Here is a 24,725-nt window from a genome sequence, read left to right on the forward strand (position 1 = left end):
CAGTTAACCTTTGCTATTGAGTCGATACTTCCTCCATCCTGAACAGTACCCACACCTATGAGCATTCTCATTTATGGTATCTTTTTTTTTTTTAAAGCAGGCTCCAAGCCCAGCATGGAGCCCAGCATGGGGCTTGAACTCACGACCCTGAGATCAAGACCCGAGCTGAGATCAAGAGTCAGATGCTTAACTGACTGAGCCACCCAGGCGCCCCTCTCATTTATGCAATAAATATATTGATGTCTGCTATGTGCCAAGCACTGGGTAAGCTCTGAGGAATGTACAAAGAAAGACAGTCCCTGCATTCAAAGAGTTAGAACATTCCTCTTCATCTTTTCCTCCTCTTTCTCCTATCCCCCTTATTGACCAGATGATATCTTAAATTCCTTCTGGAAGTAGATGAGTTATTAAGATATAAGCTTAATCAAAACGTGACTTGCAAAAAGCAAGAGGGGGCTGGTGATAGGAGGTGCTATGGGAAACCAACTGGGAAACACTGTCTGCAGACAGGGTATCTGCCAAAGTATGAGACGCTGACTGCATTAAAAAGTCAAAGGTTATATGTAGGCCTTTTTGTCTACAACTTCCCTACCACCATTTTTTTCTTCTCTCAACTTAATATTATTAGCACAGATTATTAACAAGAATTATACATTCATTCATTAAATCATTCACTAGTATTTACCTGATAGAAATAGTACCCGAGTACCTGACAGGAACTGTAGGAAACACAGACAGGGTAAAATACTGGGATCCAGGACTTGCAAAGCTACAAAAGATCTCTAAAACATCATCTCAGTCCAAACCTATCATTTATTTCACAGATGGAGAAGTGAGGTAGAGAGAGGCTGAAATCTCTCATGAATTCACATCTTTGTGCATTTATTGAATCATACTCTGCCAGGCACCAGGAATATAAGGATGAATAAGGCTTTCAAGGAGAACTTAATCTCGTGGGAGACAGACAAATGCACGACCCCAGTCAAATTACCTCTGTAAATGAAGTCATATACATACAGACATGTTCAGTGTAGGACAATATTAGAAGTACACAGTACTCACACTGCCCAGAGTGGTTAAGAGCAAAGGTGCTGGAGTCGTCTTGGATTTGAACCCCAGCTCTGTCACTTACCCATCTGTATAACACTGGGCAAGTTACTTAAATTCTCTATACCTCAGTTTCCACATCTTTAGAATGGGGATAACCATAATAGCACCTACTGTAAGGTTTTCGTATTAAATTAGATAATGCATATAGAACACTCGGCACAGGACCTGGAACAGACTAAGTATCTTATTTCACCTTCAGCACTCACCTGCTGAGCCCTGGTCTCAGAATCCTCCTCAACACAGCCTTCTAAGCCATCTATTATCATTTTGCTGCCTCCAAGATAAAACAAATCTGCTATTCCTAGTCTAGAACCTAAGTGTATTGTTTACTACTCTGTTTTTTTCCCACTACACTATGCTATTACTCATTTTACATGCCTTAAAAATAAGCCAAAGAAAAATGGTCAGATATTCAAACCTCAATTGCTCAATAAGACCGTGGCTTTGGCCAAAAATCTCTGAAGAAGAAAACCCCTGGAAACAAGGAACATTTATCAAACGTCTACAGGGAGAGACCCACAGGAAGAAAAACAAAAACAAAACAAAGCAAAGCAGTAATTACTACTTTGAGGAAGCAAGGATTTCCACAGCCTATCTGTTAAGGGTTTACCAGTCTAGCGGGGAAGAGGAGATAGGACACGAACTGCAACTTTCTCCTTGATGCACCCACCACATCTACTACCTAGCACAGCACCTGTGACATGTTTTTGTACTTATTTATCAGTGTTTCTCTTGTCATGCTAGTCCATGAACTCCATGAAGGCAATTATCACACCTTCTCCATCCTGGTATCCTCAAGCATAGCACAGTGCCTAGTACAAAGAAGGTGCTTCAGAAAAGGTTGATGAATTATAAATGAACACAGAGAAAACCATCAAAGGCAGGGAAAGAAGACATCAGTGTAGATCAGAATAGTTCTAAAAGTCAAGACAGCCTTGGGCTAAAACCTTAAGTACGGGTACATTTAGAAACACACAGAGGGAAAGGATAGGCATTCTAGGCAGACAGGTCAGCACCAACAAAGACCTGGCAGTAACCAGAAACATGGTGCACGGTATGTTAGAATCAGAAAGTTTTAAACATGACTTAGTCCAACAGTTCAATTCTCATGGGGATGTTGTAAACATTCTACTAAAAAAAACCATGTACTACTAAGCAGAGGAGCTGGCATATCACAAACATTCACTAACTGGTAGCTAGTATTACTATTACTCAAAAATAATTAATTGTCAAACACTTAGTAGGAGCCTGTTGTATGCAAGGCAGCATGCTGAGGGAAAGAACTACAACAACGAGCAAGACAGATCTGGACTCTGCTCTCTCATTTAGCTAAGAGTCTAGTGGGGAAGACAGACAAAATAATCCTTGGTAGGCCTGGGCTAGGGGAAGTATGGGGGGTGTGGGGGGGCTGAAGGAACCAAGAGTAGGGTCATCCAATCAGTGGGCAGTAAGAAAGAGCTCCCTGATTATCAAAGTGTGTCTTGAGAAACCCAAGGGGTTCTGAGTCCCCTTAAGGACCCCAAGGCTTCAAAGCGAGATTTTGCTTGAATAAAAGGTATTGTGGCTAAATAAAGGTTTAAAAACCACCAATCTAGTTCAATCTCCTCTTTTAAGAAGAATAAAATAGGGCCCATATGAGGTAAATTATACACTTGAGACAACAAATACTTCAAGGTAGTTGTAGACTGGGATACTTGCTTTGAACTTGAGCCGGAAACTACTCACTGATCTGCATGATATCACATCATTCTGGCAGATGAACAAGCACTGGGGGTAGATGCATCCAGAATTCACAGGCACTGGCCAGGCAGGCCGGCTGGCCCTGATCGGATGTTGACATGCTTTTTCTACCCTAGGTCCCAAGCCAGCTCTCTCTGCCAAAATGATGCCTCCAATTCCTCTCTGAGGTTGGCCAGCCTCACCTTCCAGGAGGAACTCACTGGCTCCAGGAGTAGGTCTGCTTCTGGGCCACCTATCTCGTAACCATGCTTTATCCTACTAACATCCTCCAGCACCACGTGGTTTGGCAAGTTGAGAACAAGAACTGAGTTTAACCAGTTATCACAGCCTGTTTAATACCTAGCCTGAGCTGGCTAGACCCATCTCTCATCTCCCTAAATACCATTAAGCTAATCACTCTTCCCATGGGGGGGAAGGGGGGGGTCCAGCAGAATCAAATTATCATTAAATTAAAGGACCTGTATAGAAAAACCAATATTCCTTTGGTTAATCCTTACTTTTACACCTCTCAGGAATGAAATGCTACTTCGTGTTTTGGAGATGAAACTTCTGTATATAAAGAAAGGGGTAGTTTACTTGTTTAGATAAGTCTGCAGTTTAGGTCTTCAAACTGAGAGGAAACAAGTACTTTGGAATCTGGAAAAAAAAAAATGGGTTTAAATCTTAGTGATACCACTTAGTAGTTGCAAGATCCTGGGCATTCTCATAATACTCTGAACCTCAACTTTCTTGATCATAAATAGGGAATACTAATAAAGTTACCGTCACAAATCAGAGACTCAAAATACTCTTTGGAATCACAGTCACTTATGAAATGTATGTATCAACTTTCACATGATATCATAAGACCATACAGTTTTAAATTACCTATCCCCAGAGCATAAAGAATGGAGAAATGGAACCAAGGTGCTCTGTATAGCATGGGCTAAGCTCAGGATAGCACAGGCGGACCTGGGTTCGAATCTGCACCTCCCAGCTCACCAACTGTGGAATCCTAGGAAAGTTACACCAATCTTTTTAGCCTCAGTCTCCTCATGTATAAAATGCAATTAATACCACCTAACTCACAGGGGTGCTATTAGTAATGAATGAGATAATGTAAGTAAAGGACTTTAAACAGAGGCTGGTTTATGGTAAGAACTCAATAAACAGTAACCTTTTCCACCAGTAGCTCATTTCCTAAACCCTCTTTTCCATACACCTCTGCAACACAAGAGAAACACTTAGCAAAGCCTAAATTACCTCAATTACTAGAGAAACAAATAATGAAAAGACAAAAGAGGAAAGAAATGAATGAACTGCTGGCTGCTATTCCAACTTATCATACTAATGGCATCTGATATTGGAAAACACAGGTACAATATCCTGAAGAACAAAACCACAGCATGTACAACCTTCCCAAAGAAGTGGCACAGAGCACCAACTGCGGCTTAGTTAGGCTATCCATTACCATTATCTGGGCCCCACCGTAGTCTCTCTACCAAATAGAAAGGGCTACAGGGAGACAACTGTGACACCACATGCAAGTCACTACTTCTTTGTAAACCGAACCTTTATTTTTTCAGCTCAAAACCCATCTCTAACACAAAGATTTCACTGACTCCCCCCTAGCAGACTCAAGTGCTTGCCCCATTGAATTTTTTACACACTTCCATTATAACAATTATCTAGCACTATAGAGCTATTTGCATGTCTCTTCCCTACACTCTAAGTTGGTAAAGATCCTGTCTTATCTTTGAATTGCCAGTGCATAACACACAGTAGACCTCATAATTACAAATTATAAGGATGGATTTCACCTTTTTCTTCACTAGTTAAGGCTGCTAAGCAACAGCTGGGTAGACTTTAGTATTACATAAACTAAGGCCTGCCAGACCAGACCTCCGAGTTTTTGCTTGTTTAGGGGAAGGGAGCTTGAAGGGATAACTGGCTGTTCCTACTTCTCAGAGTTATTTCCTCAAACACACAAAAGACACAACCAGTCCATACAGAATTTCCAGACCACAGATTATATTCTTTCTCAGTAAATAAAACAAGTAACAGAAGTTTCTGGGACAGATGCTAGTGGGTTATATATAAAGCTGACCTCTAGGGCATGACACTCTAAGTCTATAATATACTCATAATAAGTATATTATACAACTAGAAGCTCTTAAGTTCTTAAAACATAAGGAAACAAAAGCTAAGAAGCAAAAATAAAAAATGTCTTCCAATCAAAACTTTAAGTTTTCTTCTCTGCTAATACTTTTGCTCTTTATCTCAATGAACCCTGATACATGTAACTGAAATTAGCCTCCCTCAAAGGAGAGCTCATGACTAACAAACCATATGTAATAACTTCAATACTATATTTACTTTTTCCAGGGCGCTTTCAAATATATCTCACTGAACCAAAGCCAACTGTAATCATAGAAACTTAAAGCTGGAAGGGGCCTTGGAGGTCATTTCCACAACCACCCCATGTCACCAACCGAGTGGTATCCAAACACCTTTAGTGGTTGGGAGGTATGGGTCTAAAATGCTTCTTTTAAAAATCTCCCCCTGCTCTAACCACCTGTCGGTTACTCAGTCTCCTGCCACCTTAATGATCCCAATCAGGTAAACCAAACCTACCAAGTCATCCCACCACCAAGCAACAGTCTTGACTTCTCAAGTCCACTTCTACTCCCTTTTCTCTGAGAGAGGCCTCTCCCCCAGTCTTCCCCAGTCACCCACAAAAAACAGAGCCAGGACCTCTAAGATTCTGATCACTCAGAGATCCCCTTGGTTCCATTCCTGACAATCAAATCCCTTCCTCTATATGGTCTATATGCTGTCCTGTGCAAGGCCACAAGCACCCCTTGTTGTGAATGTACCTTTGGCCTCCAGAATCATCTCCCTTTCCTTTCTCACCTTCTCTTTACTTCTCAGAGCTGTCCCTTCAGTCCTTTCAAACTCAATGTCTCTTTCCTCCTAGTGATTCAAGGACCACTGGTAATTGAATACATCCGTTGTTAAATGCCTATTAAACAGGTAAAGGGGACATACATCCTCAAGGAGCTCACTCTCAAAGAACTTATACGTTTAGAAGGAGGCAGAAACAGAGAATCATTTACCCCATAAGACTCAGTTCCTTTGGAAACCCTTCCCTAGCCCAAACTAAATTGGCCCCCTCTTTTCAGTGCCATCATTATACCTCTGATGCAGTGACTAGTCTTCCTTGTGTGTCTCCCACCACTAGGCTGTGGGCTCTTCAATGGGAGGGCCCCTATGTCCCTAGCACTTAGCCCAGGACTCAGCACAAAGATGATATGTAATGTTTGTTAAATGAGTGAATGGATGAATTCCGGTATATAATCATTCATTCATCCATTCAGTGCCCAAAACTTTACTGACTACACATTATGTACAAAGTCCTAAAGTGTAAGTATAAATAAAATAGTTCTTACATAAAAATAACGCTATAATACTAGATTAGCACTCTTCCCCGGTCCGCGTCCCCAACCCCCACCCCCAAACCTAGCCTCCACTCTCCCACAGCGAAAGCCCTTACAGAAGTCCACGCCCCTCCAACTCAAGCTACCTCTCAGCCCTTCAGTCCTACCCTAGGACCCCCAGCTAATAATCTCAAATCTTAACACCCCCATCCTCTCTGGCTTCTCTCCCTATCTTCCATCTCCACCCTTGAGGTTACTGCAAGTCTTCTACCCCCATGTCCACCTCCGAGTCTCCGAGTCTCCGAGTCCCCGAGTCCCCGAGTCCCCGAGTCCAGGGTACCTCTGATTTCCCTCTCCGCGCACCCGCCCCCCAGTTCGCTCCTTCCCTCTCAGGGTCCCGCCTCCCCTAGGACCCTACTCCCGATGCCTCTCCTCCCCTCCCTTCAGTTTCAGGCTGAGCCTCTTCCCTCCTTTACTCTGAACTCTTCTTACCTCATCTAGCTCCCGTTCCCCGGCAGGACCTCCTCCAACCTCCACCTCTACCACTGCCGCCATCTTCACAACTCTCCCCCTCCCCCGTCCCCGCGCGAGCCAGCTGCTTCCGCCGCTCAAGTGCTCCTAACCAATCGGCGGCTCGAGCTCCAGCAGGGGGCGGGGCATCAAGGCAGGCCGAGCTCCGAGAGGGACTAAGAGACCGTCTACCTGCTACTCCTTAAAGGTCAGGGAGAGGCGGTTTCCATGCACTTCGAAGCTTCGGTGGAGGAGGGTTCTTGGAGAATGAGAAATTGGACTTGTATTATTTTTAGTGAAAATATTTCACCAATTTTCCCCTTTGGAAAGCCAAAAAGAAGAGGCTCTAAACCGTCAACTTTCGCGACGCTCCCTCACTCTGAGCTGCAAGGAGTGAAGCGTGGAAGCTAAGGACTACGTTCCCCAGAATGCATTGACTCTGACCCGGAAGTTTAAGTTCCGCGCTCTGGACAGATTTGTAGTGAGTGAAAATTTGCATAAAATATACATTTCAAAAAATAGACATAAAACATACATAGATACACACGAATGTATTTTGCTGATTATAGCACATGTCTTCCTGCCTCGATGGGAGTCATCTTTCAGAAACAGCGGCTTCTTGAGGCCACAGAACAAATTCCCGGACTTGGGGAGGCGTAAAGAGTCGTGCTCCGGGTCAGAAGGCGGAGGTCAGAGGGCAGAATTGGCGGGAGAATGGGTTTGTGGTCCACGATCTGAGGTAGCGGTGGCTCTTCGAGGTCCGTTGTCCCGGGTGAGGGGCTTGGGGGGTTGTTGATGGGGAAGGGAGTTGCCGAGAATGGGTGGCCATCAAGGAATGCACAGAACAGCGCGTTCCGGGGCGCGGGGGAAGTGGCTGCGCCGCTTAGCCTCTTGAAGCTGAGAGAAGAGCCTTGCGGGACCTCCGCGGCCCCCAAACTGCTTCTTGCGCTCTCACGCCTTAAGGTCGCTTTACAAATCTCCGTACTCTTTCCTACCACACATCGTGCGTCCGCAACTCCTATCTTTACCCCCACCCATACACCTTATTCTCTGTGCTGCACCCCAACTTAAAGCTACCTAACTCATTTCCAACCCCTCGTTATCTGTGCATCCGGACCCAACACCTTACAAACCTATGGCCTCTGCACACTTACCCCTGGGCGTCCCAGCTGGATCTGTGGGGTGAATAGTGCAAGGATGACCAGTGGACTCACAATAGAGTGCGTGTCCACTTTATTTTAGGACCAACAGGAACCATCTACAGGCATCTTATTTACTTAAAATGGGAATTATTTTTATTATGCAAAAGAATGCAGAGAATATTATAAATACTTTATAACCCAACCACCCCACATTGACTCTTGACATCATGATCTATTTGTGTCCTCATTTTTTAAAAAGATAAAATAATACGGATAAAGGTTGAACTTATTTGTGTCTTCTTCTCTCAGACCCATTACTCTTAAATCTTTCCCAGACACAACTATTATCATAGTTAACTGGGTATTCTCCCAGTCCACTGAGAAAAATTATGGGTATTCACAATGTAATTGTATTATTTCATTTTGTTTTTTGATGAAAATAAGTGCTATTTTCTATCTAATTCTGTAACTTGTTCTTTCACTATATTTTTTGAGGACTGTCCATGTTCATGTATATTTACATCTAATTCGTTTCTTTTAACTCTTAGGTAGTGTTCCATTATATTATATATATAGTATTTTACTATTCCATTTATCCATTCTTCAACTAATGGACATGAATTTTATGTTTTTTGCTATTAGAAATATTGTGTGTGTCTGTACACATATGAGTCCCTCTAGAGCTGCACTGTTCAAATAAGTTAACTACAAGCCACACATATGTGGCTGTTCTTGAAACGTAGCTAGTCAGAATTAAGATGGGCTGGAAGTGTTTATGAGAGGGCCAATCATTTACATTGTAGACTTTTTAATTTTTTAAATTTTTTCTGGTCTTAGAGGAAAAGTATATGCAATTTCCTTATTACCAGGAAGTATGAGGATTTTTGGTTATTCAGGTCTTATGTGAATTGTATTGCTGTCTTCTTTCCCATGTTATTGCCAATCCTTTACATTGTAGACTTTTTAATTTTTTAATTTTTTCTGGTCTTAGAGGAAAAGTATATGCAATTTCCTTATTACCAGGAAGTATGAGGATTTTAGGTCATTCAGGTCTTATGTGAATTGTATTTCTATCTTCTTTCCAGTTTTCTATTGGACTGTTTGCCCTTTTCGTACCGATTTGTAATACTTAAAAATATATATTCTGAATACTATCCAAGTTTTTACGTGTTGCAGATGCCTTCTTCGAGTCAGTCATTTCTATTTTAACTTTGTTTTTGTGACCTTAAAGTGTTTTACATGTTTCCATCTTTGATCCATTTGAGTATAATTTTTTAAATATGTTATGAGATAGGGATCTACTTTTATTTTTCTTCACAAGTGGGCCAATTTTTTGAACACCACATATTCCTTCATCTTTTTTTGACAGACTTATGATTCTGTTCTATCTTATAATCAAAAGATGGTAAATTCCTATTTATTTGAGTCTGTTTCTGGAATCTGTTTGATCTGTCTTTTTAGAGTTGTAGCAATTTGTGGCCCTTTATTGGTTGATGAGTTTGTCATGTTTGCCAGAAACTTTTGCTGAAATTCTGATTGGCATTATATTGACTTAATAAACTACTCTTTTCAATGGCTCTTTATGCCTGCCGTGTTTCAGCACCTCCCATAGGTAGTGCCAAAATTGGGAAATGATGAACATGACAAAAATTCACATCCTCAAAGTGCTCACTACTTACTGGGGAGACACACAGAGTAAACATGCCATTGCCAAAAAAAAAAAAAGAATGACAGTATATACAAGTGCAAGGAGGTTGGAAACTTAATCTTGGAGAACAGCAAGCAATTTGATAGACTATGATCTTCCTGAAAATGACTGTATATATCTTATTCATCATTGTGTATCCAGTACCAGTACAGGGCCTGGTACCTACTAGACACCCCCAAAATATTAACTAAATAAAATATCCAAGATTGGCAGCTTGGGGTCTCCAAGCCTAGAGTATAGTTTGGGGCTGGCCAAGTCAGTCATCTGTATGTTAGTGATGAGAAATGGTGGAGTTTTTACATCAGATCACAAATGGGATACTAGGAGTTTCTCCAAAACAGAGACCATATCATTTATTTTTATATATCCATTATATCTCTGTATGCAGAGAGTAGGAAAAATTGCTGAAGTTCAGTGAGTTCCTGTTGTGGGAATTGTCAACTCTAATTAATCTGAAGGCCTGGAGAGGTGACTCAGGATTCATCTTGCATTCTTCTCTCTTTGAAGCCATGGCACCATATTGAATGTGACCTGTGAGGAGTACTTGACCTTTGGATGACCTTTACTAACTGTTACCACTGTCACAGCAGTCTGCCCCACTATAAGCACTCCATGACTGCTGGTCCATTGCAGCTCAATTTTTATGGTCATTCATTCAGCAGACATTTGCTAATCTGTTTCTCCCTCTTACATTGAGGATACGGAATTTAATTAGACATGAAGCCTGTCCTCCAAGAGCCTACAGTTGGTCAAGGAACATAAGACATATACCCAGATAATTGTAACACAGAATCAAGAGGTTGGAACTATCACTTGAGCTGGTTGAGGTGGAGGTGATATTTTGAGCATCAAAGATGCATTCTATTTGACAAATGCAAAAGGGAAAGAGCATTCCAACCAGAGGTGATGGCATGAAGAAAGGCTTGGAGATGGGGGGAGGGGGGAATTGGGGGTTGAGGGAGCGGGGAAAGAGGCAAGAAGACCAAATATTATGGCCAAGAATTTTTCAGGGGTCATGGACTCATTCTCAGGGGCCAGATGGGTAATGAACATGGGTAAAAAAGGGCAGGGTATAAATATTTGGAGAGAGATCCTACTAAAGGCATTCAGACAACTTTAAAACACCTCTAGCCAAGGAATTGTTGAAGCTAGGTGATGGATGGGTAAGAGTCCATTATACTAACGTGTGGTTTTTGCATATATTTAAAATGTTTCATAAAAAGTTTGGCAAAAGACAAAGTACAAATATCCATAATGAACTTTAATATAAAATAAAACAGTGAGAGGTAAAACACATCCTCTGATGGAAGGAATAGGAGCAGATGAAGCAGAAAATGTAGAGCTCTACATTGTAGATGCTTTGAGGGGCCAAGCTGCATTAATATTTATCAAGTACCTACCATGTAAAAAGGGATTCGAATACATCATACCATTGAAGATTCCTAATAGGGGAGTAACAATGAAAAACAAGTTTAAGAAGATTGATTTTAAAAGGAAGACAAAAACCGATAGACCTGTATATATAGTTGAACATTTGTTGGATCTTTGCTATGTGCTAGGCTCTAAGGGTATAAAGGTGAATGACTTAAGGCATAATTCATGCCCTTGGGAGCTCACCTACATATAAACTAAACATTACCATGCTAACATATTTTGTACTTGCCGCTCTGTTGCCCTGTGGTTGCATTCCAGTCGTTTCACATTTATTGGAATCTCACCCCCTGGTCCAGATCTGTTCCCTGCCCACTGCCCCCACAAGCCCATCATGGGCACCAGAAACAGTCTGACTGACTGCTGCCAAAATTACCAGAGAACCAGCCATGGCTAGTTTGTTTTTCTTTTGTTTTCTTCTTCAGGAGTAACATGAGGGTTCTTTCTCTTCTGGAACTGACGAGACCAAAACATAGGTAGTGCCAAAAGTGGTGACAGAAGAAATCCTGGGGGAAAGTATTTTTGCCTTGTACTTGGGACAACTGCTGGGCCCACCATGGCTCCTGTAAAGATTAGCCACGTGGTATCATTTTCCTCTCAGGTACGTTAATTGGCAGGCATGATTTTTTTCTTGGTGACTGAGAGGAGTGACAAAAATAGGAGACTTGGCTGCACTTGCAGGAAACTCCCAGTTTAATAGAAGAGACATATCACTTCTTTGGGGATCCAAAGTCAAAGGAGGACACACAGCTCTTGCCCTCAGGTTATTCCCAGAGCAATGCAGGATGCATAAAAGTAGTATTCCCAGGAATTCAAGGTAAAGAAGAAGAAAACCTCAGGATTCCATCCTTAGTTTAAAGGGAACTATCAAAACCATAGACCCAAAGTCTGTACCAGGGTCCCTAGAAGGGCTATTTAGTTACTCTGCCATTGAGGGCAGACCACGCTCAAGGTCATCCCTGATGTGTGAGAATACCACCTCTACCATCAAAGGTGATCTCAGGGACGCCTGGGTGGCTCAGTCGGTTAAGCATCTGCCATCGGCTCAGGTCACAATCCCAGGGTCCTGGGATCGAGTCCCGTATCAGGCTCCCTACTCACCAGGGAGCCTGCTACTCCCCCTGCTTGTGCGTGCACACTCTCTCTTTTCTGTTTCGCTCTCTCTCTCTTCCCTCTCACAAATAAATAAATAAATAAATAAATAAATAAATAAATAAATAAAATCTTAAAAAAAAAAGTGACTCAGCCTCCTCCCTAAAAGTTCACTTTTCGGGAAATCCCGATTATCCCAATTAGGTCTAGATGCCGGGCCCTGGGCCCAGGATTGATACGGTGTGGTGATTCTTAGGAACTTCCTCTCCTGTCATTTCTATCCATTTATCCTTTCTTCCCATTCCTCCCCTTCTGTTACCCTAGTCTTTCTCAGAGAGGACCTTGGCATTTTGGGTAGGATAAGTCTGCATTTATAGCAGGGTCATTTGCCTGATGGGATATTTAGCATCCATGGACTCCAGACCCTAATGACAGTGATGCTTCCTGGTCATTATGACAGTCAGAGACATCCCCACTCATTTCTTTAGGAACTACTATATCAACTCCTAAGTGAAATAAAAATTACACCTATCCTTCTTACCAACATAGTCAGCCTAAATGGTTTTCTTCATATACTGAGCCCTATAGAGATCATTACTTATCACCTAATACTGAGGTTTTCAAACTGTGCTCTGTGGGTACCCACTTCTGGAAATTGAAGGCAGGGGGTCATATGTCTCTAGGCCCCCAATTTGTTTTTTAACCAGAGCTCTGTTTTTATTTGTTGAAAATAAACACACACATACACACACACACACACACACACACTACTATAAGATTTCAGTTAAGAGGATGGATTTTATTGCTAAAACAAAATTGAAAACCAGGAACATAGTCTCCCTCCCTTTTAGTTATAGATGAAGAAATTTAGATCCAGAGAAAGTAGTTTGCTCAGGGCCTTTCCACAAAAAAAAATATCTAACTTTGGATTTGAACTGAATGTCTCTCTTGGTACCGCTATTGTTGCCTTTGAACAAATCACTTTATTTCTAACCATCAGTTGTAAACTTAGAAAAAAATCCTTGCCTTTCTTTTCTCATAGGGTTACTTTGAAGATAAATAGATGTCTGTGAAAACACCTTATAAATGAAAGGAAATAGTCTAGTGTGGCGGTTAAGAGCTTGGAATTCAGAGACCTAGGTGTTCTGACTTTGGTCGGTTATTTAGCTTTTGTAGCCTTGAATCTAGGCTTCAGTTTATTGATCAGTTAACAAACTAAGAAGCAATAATGTTAGGTAAACTAAAGAGTAAACTAAAGTGTTAAGAGGATGAAATGAGGTAGTTTGGTAAATGAAGGAGAGGTAAACGGTCTGTAGATCCCCTGGCACATGATAACTCCCATCTAGTGCTCATTCTATCATGTTAAAATGCCTGGAAAGGTTTGGGAATGTAGGGAGCCCTCCTTCATGGGCATCCTCTTTAGCTTTCGACTCAGTGAGGATCCTGATGTTCACCTTCTCTCTCTGACTTAGGATCCTAAGTATCCTGTGGAGAACTTGCTGAACCCACACAGTCAGAGGGGACCTTGGCTCGGCTGCCCTCAGGACAAGAGTGGGCAACTGAAAGTAGAACTCCAGCTGGAGAGGGCAGTGCCCATTGGCTACATTGACGTGGGTGAGTGAGTTCTCAGAGCCCTGGGAACCTCTGCGGGAGACACAGGAATAACATTGGCTTCCAAATGCTCCACCAAAGTGTCTCAATTTGGTCTAGCTGAGCACCTTTCATGGAATAAACCCTTCCTGGTGTGAAGGTGAGGTGTGGCCCTTGCCCTTGGGAGAGGTGTACGGTGTTGGCAGACTGAGGGTTCTGTTCACATAAAATGAAATGGGGATAGCATTCCCCGAATTAGGCAACATACCTGCCCTGCTTTGATCTGAGCGGTCTGGGTGAAGCCTTAGGACACTGATATAATTATGAATGCCACAAATAGAACCTGTATACACCTCTAAATATCATTGTCAAGAGCATGCTAGGGGCTGAGCTCTGCACACTAATGTGGGAAGACTCCATAGGAATTTCTGGGTTGAGAAGGTTGGCCTTAGAATTCTCTGGAGTAGAGAACCGACAAAGACCATTGGTCTCAGCTCTGTCAGGATGGAGAGATGTCAGGCTTCTTACCAGGGGTTAACAGAGACAGATTAGCACTGCCTGCCACAGCCAGAGGCCAGAGAAGAGGCAAGTCTACTGAGTCAGGGAAGGTTTCTGGCTGGGAGGACCACCAGGAACCTTCATCTTGTCATTCTGTGGACTAAGGTCTCATCCACTTCAGTTGCTGGCTCAGTGTGTTCCTTGACCTTTCCAGGCCTCCAACTAGCTCTAGAAGGGAAGATTGTCCTTTTCCCACCCAATTCCTTGTGCACAGTCAGGGCAGCATCTTCCCATCACCCTTAAATTCTTCTCTCAACCTTTTGTCCCCAGGTAACTGTGGCTCTGCTTTCCTGCAAATTGATGTGGGCCGTTCTTCCTGGTCCTTGGACAGACCTTTTGTCACCCTGCTCCCTGCAACCATGCTAATGTCCCTAGCTGACTCAAAGCAAGGGAAAAATCGCTCAGGCGTCCGCATGTTTAAAGATGGTAAGGAGGGACGCTTGGGTGGCTCAGTCGGTTAAGCGTCTGCCTTCAGCTCAGGTAATAATCCCAAGGTCCTGGGATCAAGCCCCGGGTCAGCCTCCACATTCAGTCTGCTTCTCCCTCTCCCTCTGCTCCCCCTGCTCATGCTCACTCGCTCTCTCTCTCAAATAAATTAATAAAATCTTTAAAAATGAAGATGGTAAGGGAGGCAAAAGCAGAAATAGGAGAGACACTGAGCAGAGAGATTATGAGAAAGAGATACAGTGATGCAAAGCTAAATAACCCAGGATAGAGGGCCATGGAGCTGGGCTGGTAGGTGGGCTTGTGGGAGGGGCCTATGCAGGGGCTCGGTTACATCTGTGGGACATGGGGTAGGCAGTGAGTGAACAGCTGTGTGGTATGTTTGTGTATGAGTTCTCTGTGGTAGGAATAGGTGATAGCCTGGAATATTTACGAGCTATGATTTATATTGACACATGACGTGATTTGGTGGAGGCTGATGTAGAACTCTTCTTTGTGAGTAGTGTTTTTATTTGTATAAATGGACTTTAGTGTGAGTACAGTAGTCCCCCCTCCCCTGCACCTCATCCATAGTTTCGCTTTCCACGGTTTCGGTTACCTACCATCAACCATAGCCCAGAAGCAGATGATGCTCCTTCTGACGTAGTGTCAGAAGGTCAGGTAGTAGCCTAACTGTCACAGTGCCTTCCTGCATCAGTCACCTCATGTCTTCTCACCACGTAGGCATTTTATCATCTCACATCATCGCAAGAAAAAGGGTAAGTAGAGTACAGTAAGATATTTTGAGAGAGAGAGACCACATTCACATAACTTTTATTAAAGTACATTGTTATAATTGCTCTATTTTATTTTTTTTAAAGCTTTTATTTATTTATTTGAGAGAGAGAGAATGAGAGATTGAGAGCACGAGAGGGAAGAGGGTCAGAGGGTCAGAGGGAGAAGCAGACTCCCTGCTGAGCAGGGAGCCCGATGTGGGACTCGATCCCGGGACTCCAGGATCATGACCTGAGCTGAAGGCAGTCGCTTAACCAACTGAGCCACCCAGGCGCCCTAATTGCTCTATTTTATTATTAGTCATTGTTGTTAATCTCTTCCTGTGTCTAATTTATAAATTCAACTTTATCATAGGTATGTATGTATAGGAAAAAAACAGTATATAAGGGTTTGGTACTCTGTGGTTTCAGGCATCCACTGGAGGTCTTGCAACATGTGCCCCGCAGATAAGGATGGACCGGTGTATAAGTGCTAGTATAGAATAATGTTTATGTAAGTGATGGAAGCTATAGAATGGATATAATGAGGCAGTACCCAGTGTTCCTGAGTTCCAGTCTATGCAGATCTCTGTGTTCACGAGGCACTGCAGAAGAAACATGAGGCCTGATTCTTGGTCTCAGGGATGTACAGTCCTAGTAAGGATTTGTCCCTGTTGACACAGAGGTGTTTGTAATGTGAAGGAAGAGTGATATGGGAGGGTCACAGGAGGTGCAGGAGATGAGCTACTACCAGATAGTGCTGGGAATTAAAGGTGAGAAGGGTTTGCAGCACTGATATGTCATACTGGGAGTGACTTTGAAGGCCATGGAGTGCTGCGGGGGAGGCTGGGGTCTCATGGTCCGGGAGGGGTAGATGCAGCTCAGCTAACCCACCGGGCAAGGTGTCAGCTCAGACCCCAATACTGCAGGTACCTCCTGTCAAAATGCGACATTGAGAAGGTCCCTGGAGAAGTGTAGAATGAGGCTGTGCTCATGCTGGGTACCGAGTGGAACCCTGACAGAGGAGCGAATGTGGGAAGGCGAGGCACTGGGTCTGAGCGCACCTTGCCTGGCCTGCTTGGGACTGCCAGACACCGAGCACCGAGGCCTAAGGGCCAGTTACTGATGACCTCCATTCTTCCTTTTGTTGTTTACCCTATACAGTCTTGTCTTTTCTTTCCTCTCCTCAGTATTGACCTTCTCTTCCTTTCTCCTCTCCGTTTATGCATTTCCTTTCCCTTTCATTTTCTTTCTTTTTCCCTTGAGATGATTTCCTGGCGCCAGCCTCAGGTGAGTCATGGGATCGACTTCGCCTGACCTGCTCCCAACCCTTCACACGTCAGCAGTCTTTTGGCCTGGCCTTCCTCCGGGTGTGTTCCTCCCTGGACTCCTTAGATGACCCTGTGGGGGCTCCCTTGGCCCCCGAGAGCTCGAGGCTGAGCCAGGTATGTACAATCGTGGAACAAGGACTTCATATTTTTCCCACTTTTTTTTTTCAGTTTCTGGTTAGAAAGCTGGTGCTTGATTGAGGGATAGACACACACACGCTCAAATAAAAACATAAATGGGCTTGCTACGCTTTCTTACAAGTAAGAGGGAACGCCTCTCCTCCCCTCTCACCCGTGGGAGAGTCAAGGGAACGAGCCTTCAGGACAGTGTACCCAAAGCTATTGGACCATTTGTTCTTGAGCATGAATGAAGTCTCTTTTGGATTCAAACTTAATTTCATACTTTAGATGTAGGTTCCTCTGGGCTATAGCTTTCATCAGACTTTTCCTTCTGGCACCTGCCAGACTCAGGGCTCACTTATTGTCTCTCTGTCATTGCTGTCGCCTGACCCACCTGCCAGGAGAGCCAGTTAGAATCTTAGATATGTGCTCTGCGATTTCATCTGTTTTCCTGCTTTGTCTCCCTGTACAGCACATTCATACTGCTAAGAGAAGGTAGATAGGTATCTGGTCAGTTTACCTCCCCTCTTCTCAGCCAGTTTTCTAGTTATTTTTTCCTCCTAAGCCTATTTGGACTCTTCCTGCTTTCTCGTCCCTGGTGTCTTCATTTAACTTTCCAGTACCCTCCATCATAATTCCCTCCAAACAAGTACAAAGACAGAATCACACAAAGCTAGAGTCATAGAATTCTAGAAGTGAAAAAATACTTGGGAGTTCATCAAGCCCCATTCTGCACCTCTTCTACATCTCAGCTAGGGAAACTTCCATAGTCAAATTCACACAGTGAATCAGAGCAGAGGAGGGACTAGAAATCCAAGTCTCCTGTCATTGTACCACAGCGCTTCCTATGCACACGATGCGTCTTTAGAAGCTCCAAACATCTGACCTAACCAGAAGTTCAGCCCCAGGAGTGAATGTCACGGGTGTCATTCCTGTCATGGTTAGTGAGAACAACAAGAGACTGGGCATTGGGAAGAGAAAAGGGAGGAGGAGGAGGAGATGCTTCTGTCACGCAGCCTCGGGAGAAACCCAGAGAACTGAGACAAAGTAAAGCCTGGTCTGAGATTTCCTCCTTTGCAGGAAAAGCTCAAAACCAGTGGAAGCAGTTTGGGTGCTCTGCCGGATTCCGGCTCTGCAGCAGCCTGGGGCTCAGTGAGTGGCGCTACAGCCCTGGGGCCCCGGGCCCAGCTCCAATAAAATGCAAGCTCTGCGAGATTAGGGACCTGTTTGTCTTGTTCCACACTGATTCCTGGCAGCTAGCACAGAGCGTAGAACAAAGTAGGCTTTTAGATAACTCACCGTTCAGGGGCAAGTTGTAGATAGGAACACCATAAAATTTACCATCCAAACTCAGAGACACTTGGAGCGCAAAAAAAGAGGGCTGTGAATTTTATCAAGACAACAGTATTGTCCCAGGCAAACCAGGAGATGTGGTCTCCCTAATTATGGGCTAAATAAGGGCTTCTTAGAGCCTTTTCCATGTTAGTCATCTCAATTACTCTGTAACTTTAAGACCCTGGTGGGATGGAGGAGGGAGTCCGCAGCTCCAGAGCCATAATGTCAGAAGGGCGTTGAACATCAGCAGCAGAGTGAAACATATTGCACACACCTCAGGGAAACCACAGGGAAAGAGATCCTGAAACGTTTCTACAAGAGAGTGTTGGTATATGGAAACAGATTACTAGCACTCAGTTTTGTAATTTAAGATGTCTAAAATTCCATAGGCTTTTTTCCTCCTGTGTTGTAATAATGGTATATTATAGTGATAGCAGAACATAAGGGCTTTTAGGCCTGTGAAATAGGGTATTTCGTGGCACTGGTTTTCCAGTCAGGAAACAGAAGCACAGAGAAATTTAGTGAGATGCCCCAGGTCACATGGCTAAGGAGGTCTTGGAGTGGATTTGAACTCAGGCTGCCTGACTCCACTTAACCTGTGCTCGGGAGCTCAATTCCTAATCTCACTTAGATTTAAAGTTAAATAAACCATCTCTCCACACCCATCCAGTTGTCCTTTCTAGTAGCATTCGACTTAAAATTTATGAGACAAGGTAAAGAAAAAATAAACACCCTGGAAAATTAAAATATTTCAAAATTACTGCTAGGTCCAAGATGAGACTGTGATGGCATTTATAAAATATTAAACAGTGAATGTGATTACTTAAATAAGTAAAACAAGCTGTGAATATGAATAAAAATACTACTCATACTTGCAGAATGAGGTCAAGGTCATGCTTTACAAGAAAGATGTTTACTTTTAAAAGAATCTGTGATAGGGATGCCTGGGTGGCTCAGTCAGTTAAGCGTTGGACTCCTGATTTCAGCTCAGGTCTTGATCTCAAGGTCATGAGCTCAAGCCCCACATTGGGCTCCACGCTAGGCATGGAGCCTACTTAAAAAATTAAAAAAGAATCCGATAGAAGAATCAGAGCTGCAGATTAAAGACGAAATTTTTTAGTTCTTTTAAATTCAAGGGAAAAAGTAAATTTGGAAAAATAAAAAAGGAAATAGGTACAGATGAATTGACACAGATAAATTGAATTTTGACAAGATAGAAACTGTGGCACATACCACATAAATAAAAGCTATTTAGAAATGATCTATTGTGTGATTATCACATGTAGACATTTCTGGAGTTAGAAGTAGAGAGGTTTATAAAATTCCTGTAATAGTTATGTATAGTGGCTAGGCTAATACTTATGGTATCTATATACACATATGTACATACACATCTCTTTCTATCAGTGGCTAAAATTGGTAGGTTTGTAGTTGCAGGTGAACAAAATAGTTCACAGAAGAAATCATGCTGGAAATTAGACAATATTATTAAATAATATTACGAAGAGAAAAATGATGAGAATGTCCCCAAATAGTTCAAAATAGAACTATTTTTAAATATAGAGAAACATATGAGTATACTTAGTTTCTCTCACATAGGTGTATAAAGAGAGATAAGTGATTTGAGTTTTGTACCTACACGAATCAATTTTATATATGCACAGATTGAAACCACACACACACACACACACACACACACACACACACACACACGCTTTCAAAAGTTTGCTTGTGATTATCAGTCCCGTGGCCCCATTTTTTCCCAACAGCATATATTCTTTGATCTTTCCGGATCATGACAAAACCCTTAGCATTGGGAAACTATACAAAATTACTGAGTCTCTGAATCTTGTATCTTACAGCTGGGAGAGAGTGTGCACACAAGCAAAGGTACCACATAAAGTTATAGCAAATATCCGTACTCTTACTAAGCTGAAGCCCTCAGGTTTGGGACTATTCCTGGTACTAGGTGGCAGTGCCCCCTGGTGGTGGATATCTGTAGTTCATATTTCTCCATTTTCTTCTCAGGGCTCTGATGCTCAGGAGTCTGGTCCCAGCCCCTGGCTGGCTAATCCTTCCATTCGGAGGACATTCTTCCCAGATCCCCAAACGTATGTAGCTACCAGAATGGAGGTCTCTTGTCCACTTTTCGGTTCTTTCTCCTGAAAAAAGAAAGGCTACCAAGTCACTCACAGGCACTCACTGCCTGGTTTCTCCCACTTAATCACATCCTCTCGACCTAACCCTATCTGTAGATCAAACTTTCTTGGTTAGATGCCACTGAACAGAGCGAGCAGAATGGAGTCTCTGTTCTGAATGAAACCGAGTGCTGTCTGTCTCCCTGCAGGAGCACCAAGGAAGTTTCAGAGCTTAAGAATATCCTAAAACAGCTCCAGCCAGGGGCTTTGGGCCGTTCAGCCCACATGGTGCTTTCGGCTGCCCGGAGGGTGCCCCCCGTGAACGTGGCAAGCACGAAAACCAGCCATGAGGAACAAGGTCCTAGTCAGCCAGCCGGCACAGGTGAGTCCCCATCACCTACCTTTGGCTCTTCGCTCTCCCTAGCACCATGCTTTCTCCCTGAATCCACCGCTGCTATACAAGAATGCCTCGCTAATGGGACTTCATGTGGGAGAAAAGACAATTGTCAGTGTCTTGTTACCAGAAGAGAAATCCAGTATTGTATAGTAGTAATTGAAAGAACACTGGCCTAGAAATCAGGAATCCTTATCTCTTTGGGCCTCAATTCCCTCATCTTCAAAGTGAAGGAATTAAACCACAGAGCATATAGGCCTCTTGCAGTATTAATGTTTTGTGATCACTTCAGTAGGACAGTTAAGTCAGGGTGGTGGTGTATGGAGCTTATTGGAGAAATAAAGTAATGGAATAGCATGGTTTTATCACAGAGAAGAAAGGATTAAACATGTCGGAGCTCCTACTTTGCACCAGACATGACTAAGGCACTTTTACTAACTTAACTGTTGAATGCTCATAACAAACTTATGAAGTAGATCCTGTTACTGTTATGCTCATTTTACAAAAGAATCTTTTTTTTTTAAAGATTTTATTTATTTTATTTGCGAGAGAGAATGAGAAAGAGAGAGCCCATGAGGGGGGAGGGTCGGAGGGAGAAGCAGACTCCCCCCTGAGCAGGGAGCCCGATGTGGGACTCCATCCCGGGACTCCAGGATCATGACCTGAGCCGAAGGCAGTCGCTTAACCAACTGAGCCACCCAGGCGCCCACAAAAGAATCTGAGGTTCAGAAAAGTTAAATATTCTGAGTCACCCAGCTAATAAATGCGTGTGCCACTAATAAGTGCCACTAAATCCAGGATTTGAACCCCGGGGTTCTTGGTTTTAACTGTTCTAGACAGCAAGAGAGAGAACACATAGAGTTCTCATTGAAAACCTTTGGTTTCACTCATTGCTTCATTGGGAAAATTTTTAAAATTTTAAAAAGAAACAGTTTATCTGTCATTTTAAAGAACTGAGCAAATTACTGATAACATAATAAGTATGTTATCTCATTGCAGAAATAGGGTACATTGGTCATCTATGTTTGCATAAACAAATTTCCCCAAAACTTGGTAGCTTACAACAATATTTATGATTTCACAGTTTCTCATAGTTAGGAATCTGGGCCTGGCTTAACAACATCCTTAAGGCTCCAGATCTGACACAAAGCTACAGTCATTGCAAATGGAATGGAAATGATCTGCTCCCCAGCTTACTCCCATGGTTGTTGGTAGGAATCAGTTCCTTATGGGTGTTGGATTGAGGCTTCCCTCACTTTCTTCACCCTGAGAGCCTCTCCCTGGAGCATGTCATAATGTGGAAGCTTGCTTCATCAGAGTGAGCAAGCGAGCGAGCAAGAGAGAGAGTGCTAGCAAGAAGGAAGTCCGTCTGGGGCGCCTGGCTGGCTCAGTCAGAAGAGCATGAAACTCTTAATCTCGGGGTTTTGAGTTCGAGCCCCATTCTAGGCATAGAGATTACTAAAAAATAAATAAGCTTAAAAAAAAAAGTAAAAAGAAAGAAGTCAGTCTCTTATAACCTAATCACAGGAGTGGCACCCCATCACTTTTGCCGTATTCTGTTCATTCAATGCAAGTCATTAGATTCTGCCTAAATTCAGCGGGAGGCACGAATACCAGGAGGCAGGAATCAATAGGAGTCATTTCAGAAGCTGTCTACCACATAAGGAAGGATGTAGTTTATAATTTTAAGAGACAGAAAATGGGAAGGAACTAACCTTTTGGGGACACCCAGTCAGCTGGGCACTGGAACTGAAAAGCACCTTCAAAAATATTAAGTACTCTATAAAGTGTTTTGGAAGCTCTGAAAAGCTAGACAAATGGTTGTTGCTGGGTTTTGTTGCCACTCATTTGATAGATATTTATTGAACATCTCTGTGTGCAAGGCTCCATGCTAGGTGTCAGGGATACCACAGTAAATAAAATAGCAGTGCTCCTACCCTAACAGAGAGACTTCTCCATGTCATACAAGTAAGTCTAAAACTTCAGACTGTGATAAGTACTTCAGAAGCAAAGCATAGGGGTCCCTGGGTGGCTCAGTCAGTTAAGCGTCTGCCTTCGGCTCAGGTCATGATCCCAGGGTCCTGGGATCGAGCCCCTCGTTGGGCTCCTTGCTCAGCAAGGAGCCTGCTTCTCCCTCTCCCTCTGCCCCTTTCCCCCTACTCATGCTCTCTCCTTCTCTCAAATAAATAAAGTCTTAAAAGAAAAAAAAAAGAAGAACAGCATATGTGAAGGCCTTTTTGTTAATGCGCTAGATGTAATGAGTGTTTCTAACACAGAGCTCAGACCAGAGGAGCAGAACTCAGAGAATGATGTGAGCAGGACGAAGAGACGGAAAGTGCAAGCTCGCAGGTGAGTAGGTCAGCCTGAAAGATCCAGATCACCTCCCCAAACCTTATTGCCCTTCTGTGCACCTGTCCTTCCCCAACCTGTGTCTTAGTCGAGTCAGAGAGTGCCCTCGGGTCTGCATCTTGATCTCAGGGTGCAGGGTAAGTAGAGAAAAGATGTCCTTGTCCACATGTTGCCAGTTAGACACAGAGGGAGCTCTGTAGTGAATTAGAACCTGGAGATGAGTACGCTGTAGCTCATGGACTTCATTAAAACTTTTTCTGTTTCAAAGAACACTGTCAAGACAATAAAAAGAACCCACAGATTTTGTGAGAAAATATTTGCATATCATATTCAATGAGGGACTTGTTTCTAGAATACATAGAGAATGCTTACAACTCAACAATAAAAAGATAACCTAATTCTTAATGGACAAAAAGACTGAATAGACTTTTCTCCAGAGAAGATATACAAATGGCCAATAAGCACTGAAAAGAATGCCTAATAGTGGTCAGTGATCACATCCAGTAGGATAGCTGTAATCAAAAAGACAGTAGCAGGGCACCTGGCTGGCTCAGTTGGGAGAGCATGCAACTCTTGATCTCAGGGTCTTGAGTTCGAGCCCCACGTGGGGTATAGAGCTTACTTTAAAAATAAATTTTTCAAAAAAGACAATAACAAATGTTGGCAAAGATGTGGAGAAATTGGAACTCTCATACACTGCTGGTGAAAATGTAAAATAATGCAGTCACCCTAATAAACAGTCTGGCAGTTCTTCAGAAAGCTAAACATAGAGTTACCATATGACCCGACAATTCCACTTCTAAGAATAGACCCCAAAGAACTGATAACAGGGGCGCCTGGGTGGCTCAGTCAGTTCAGCGTCTGCCTTTGGCTCAAGTCATGATCTCAGGATCTGGGATCGAGCCCCACATGGGGCTCCCTGCTCAGCAGGGAGCCTGCTTCTCCCTCTCCCTCTGCCTCTCCCCCACACATTTGTGCTTCTCTCTCTCTCTCTCTCTCTCTCTCTCTGTCTCAAATAAATAAAATCTTTAAAAACAAAAAAGAACTGATAACTGACAGCCAAAAAGTGGAAACAGCCCAAATGTCCATCAACTGATGATCAGATAAACAAGATGTGGTATATTCAGACCATAGAATATTGTTCAACCATGAGAAAAGATTGAAGTACTGATGTAAGCTGCAATATTGTTGAACCTTGAAACATGCTGAGTGACAGAAGTTAGTCAGAAAAGACCACACAGTATATGATTGCACGTATATGAAATGTCCAGAATAGACCAATCCACAGAGACAGAAAGTAGATCAGTGGTTGTCAGGGTCTGAGGCAGAGAGGAGGTGGGGGTAGTGACTACTAATGGATTTAGGGTTTCCTTTTGGGGTGATAAAAATGTTCTGGAATTAGATAGTCCTGGTGGTTACCCAACCTTGTGAATATCCTAAAACTGTTGAATAGTATACTTTAATAGGATGAATTTTACCGGATGTGCGTTGTATCTCAATAAAAGAATAATTTAAAAAACCTGAAAGCAATAACAGAACTTCTGTTCTCAGATGTTCAAGGTTAAATG

General features: G+C 42.9%; 2 protein-coding genes across 7 annotated transcripts in view; one reads left to right on the plus strand and one right to left on the minus strand.

The window, feature by feature from the left end:
- Window positions 1–6,845, minus strand: part of RNF121 (ring finger protein 121) — a 76,546-nt gene extending 69,701 nt beyond the window's left edge. For 2 of the 6 annotated variants that reach the window (XM_027580872.2, XM_027580867.2), the window contains exon 1: window positions 6,759–6,845. In XM_027580872.2, coding sequence (XP_027436673.1) covers window positions 6,759–6,821 — 63 coding nt within the window. In that variant the 5' untranslated portion in view covers window positions 6,822–6,845. Of the gene's footprint in view, window positions 1–3,347; window positions 3,487–5,742; window positions 5,852–6,758 lie in introns of all 6 variants that reach the window. The other 4 variants (XM_027580870.2, XM_027580869.2, XM_027580868.2 and 1 more) reach the window with 4 other exon arrangements.
- Window positions 6,846–7,465: 620 nt separating this feature from the next.
- The window catches only part of LOC113915365 (short transient receptor potential channel 2), a 38,888-nt gene continuing 21,628 nt past the window's right edge, over window positions 7,466–24,725 (plus strand). Inside the window, 8 exon segments of the mRNA XM_035723084.1 lie at window positions 7,466–7,534; window positions 11,483–11,658; window positions 13,622–13,763; window positions 14,568–14,723; window positions 16,760–16,938; window positions 20,305–20,387; window positions 20,624–20,796; window positions 23,085–23,157. Of these exon segments, the coding sequence (XP_035578977.1) occupies window positions 11,614–11,658; window positions 13,622–13,763; window positions 14,568–14,723; window positions 16,760–16,938; window positions 20,305–20,387; window positions 20,624–20,796; window positions 23,085–23,157 (851 nt within the window). The 5' untranslated portion in view covers window positions 7,466–7,534; window positions 11,483–11,613.

Source organism: Zalophus californianus, chromosome 11 (assembly GCF_009762305.2).
Source record: "Zalophus californianus isolate mZalCal1 chromosome 11, mZalCal1.pri.v2, whole genome shotgun sequence".
NCBI lineage: Eukaryota > Metazoa > Chordata > Mammalia > Carnivora > Otariidae > Zalophus > Zalophus californianus.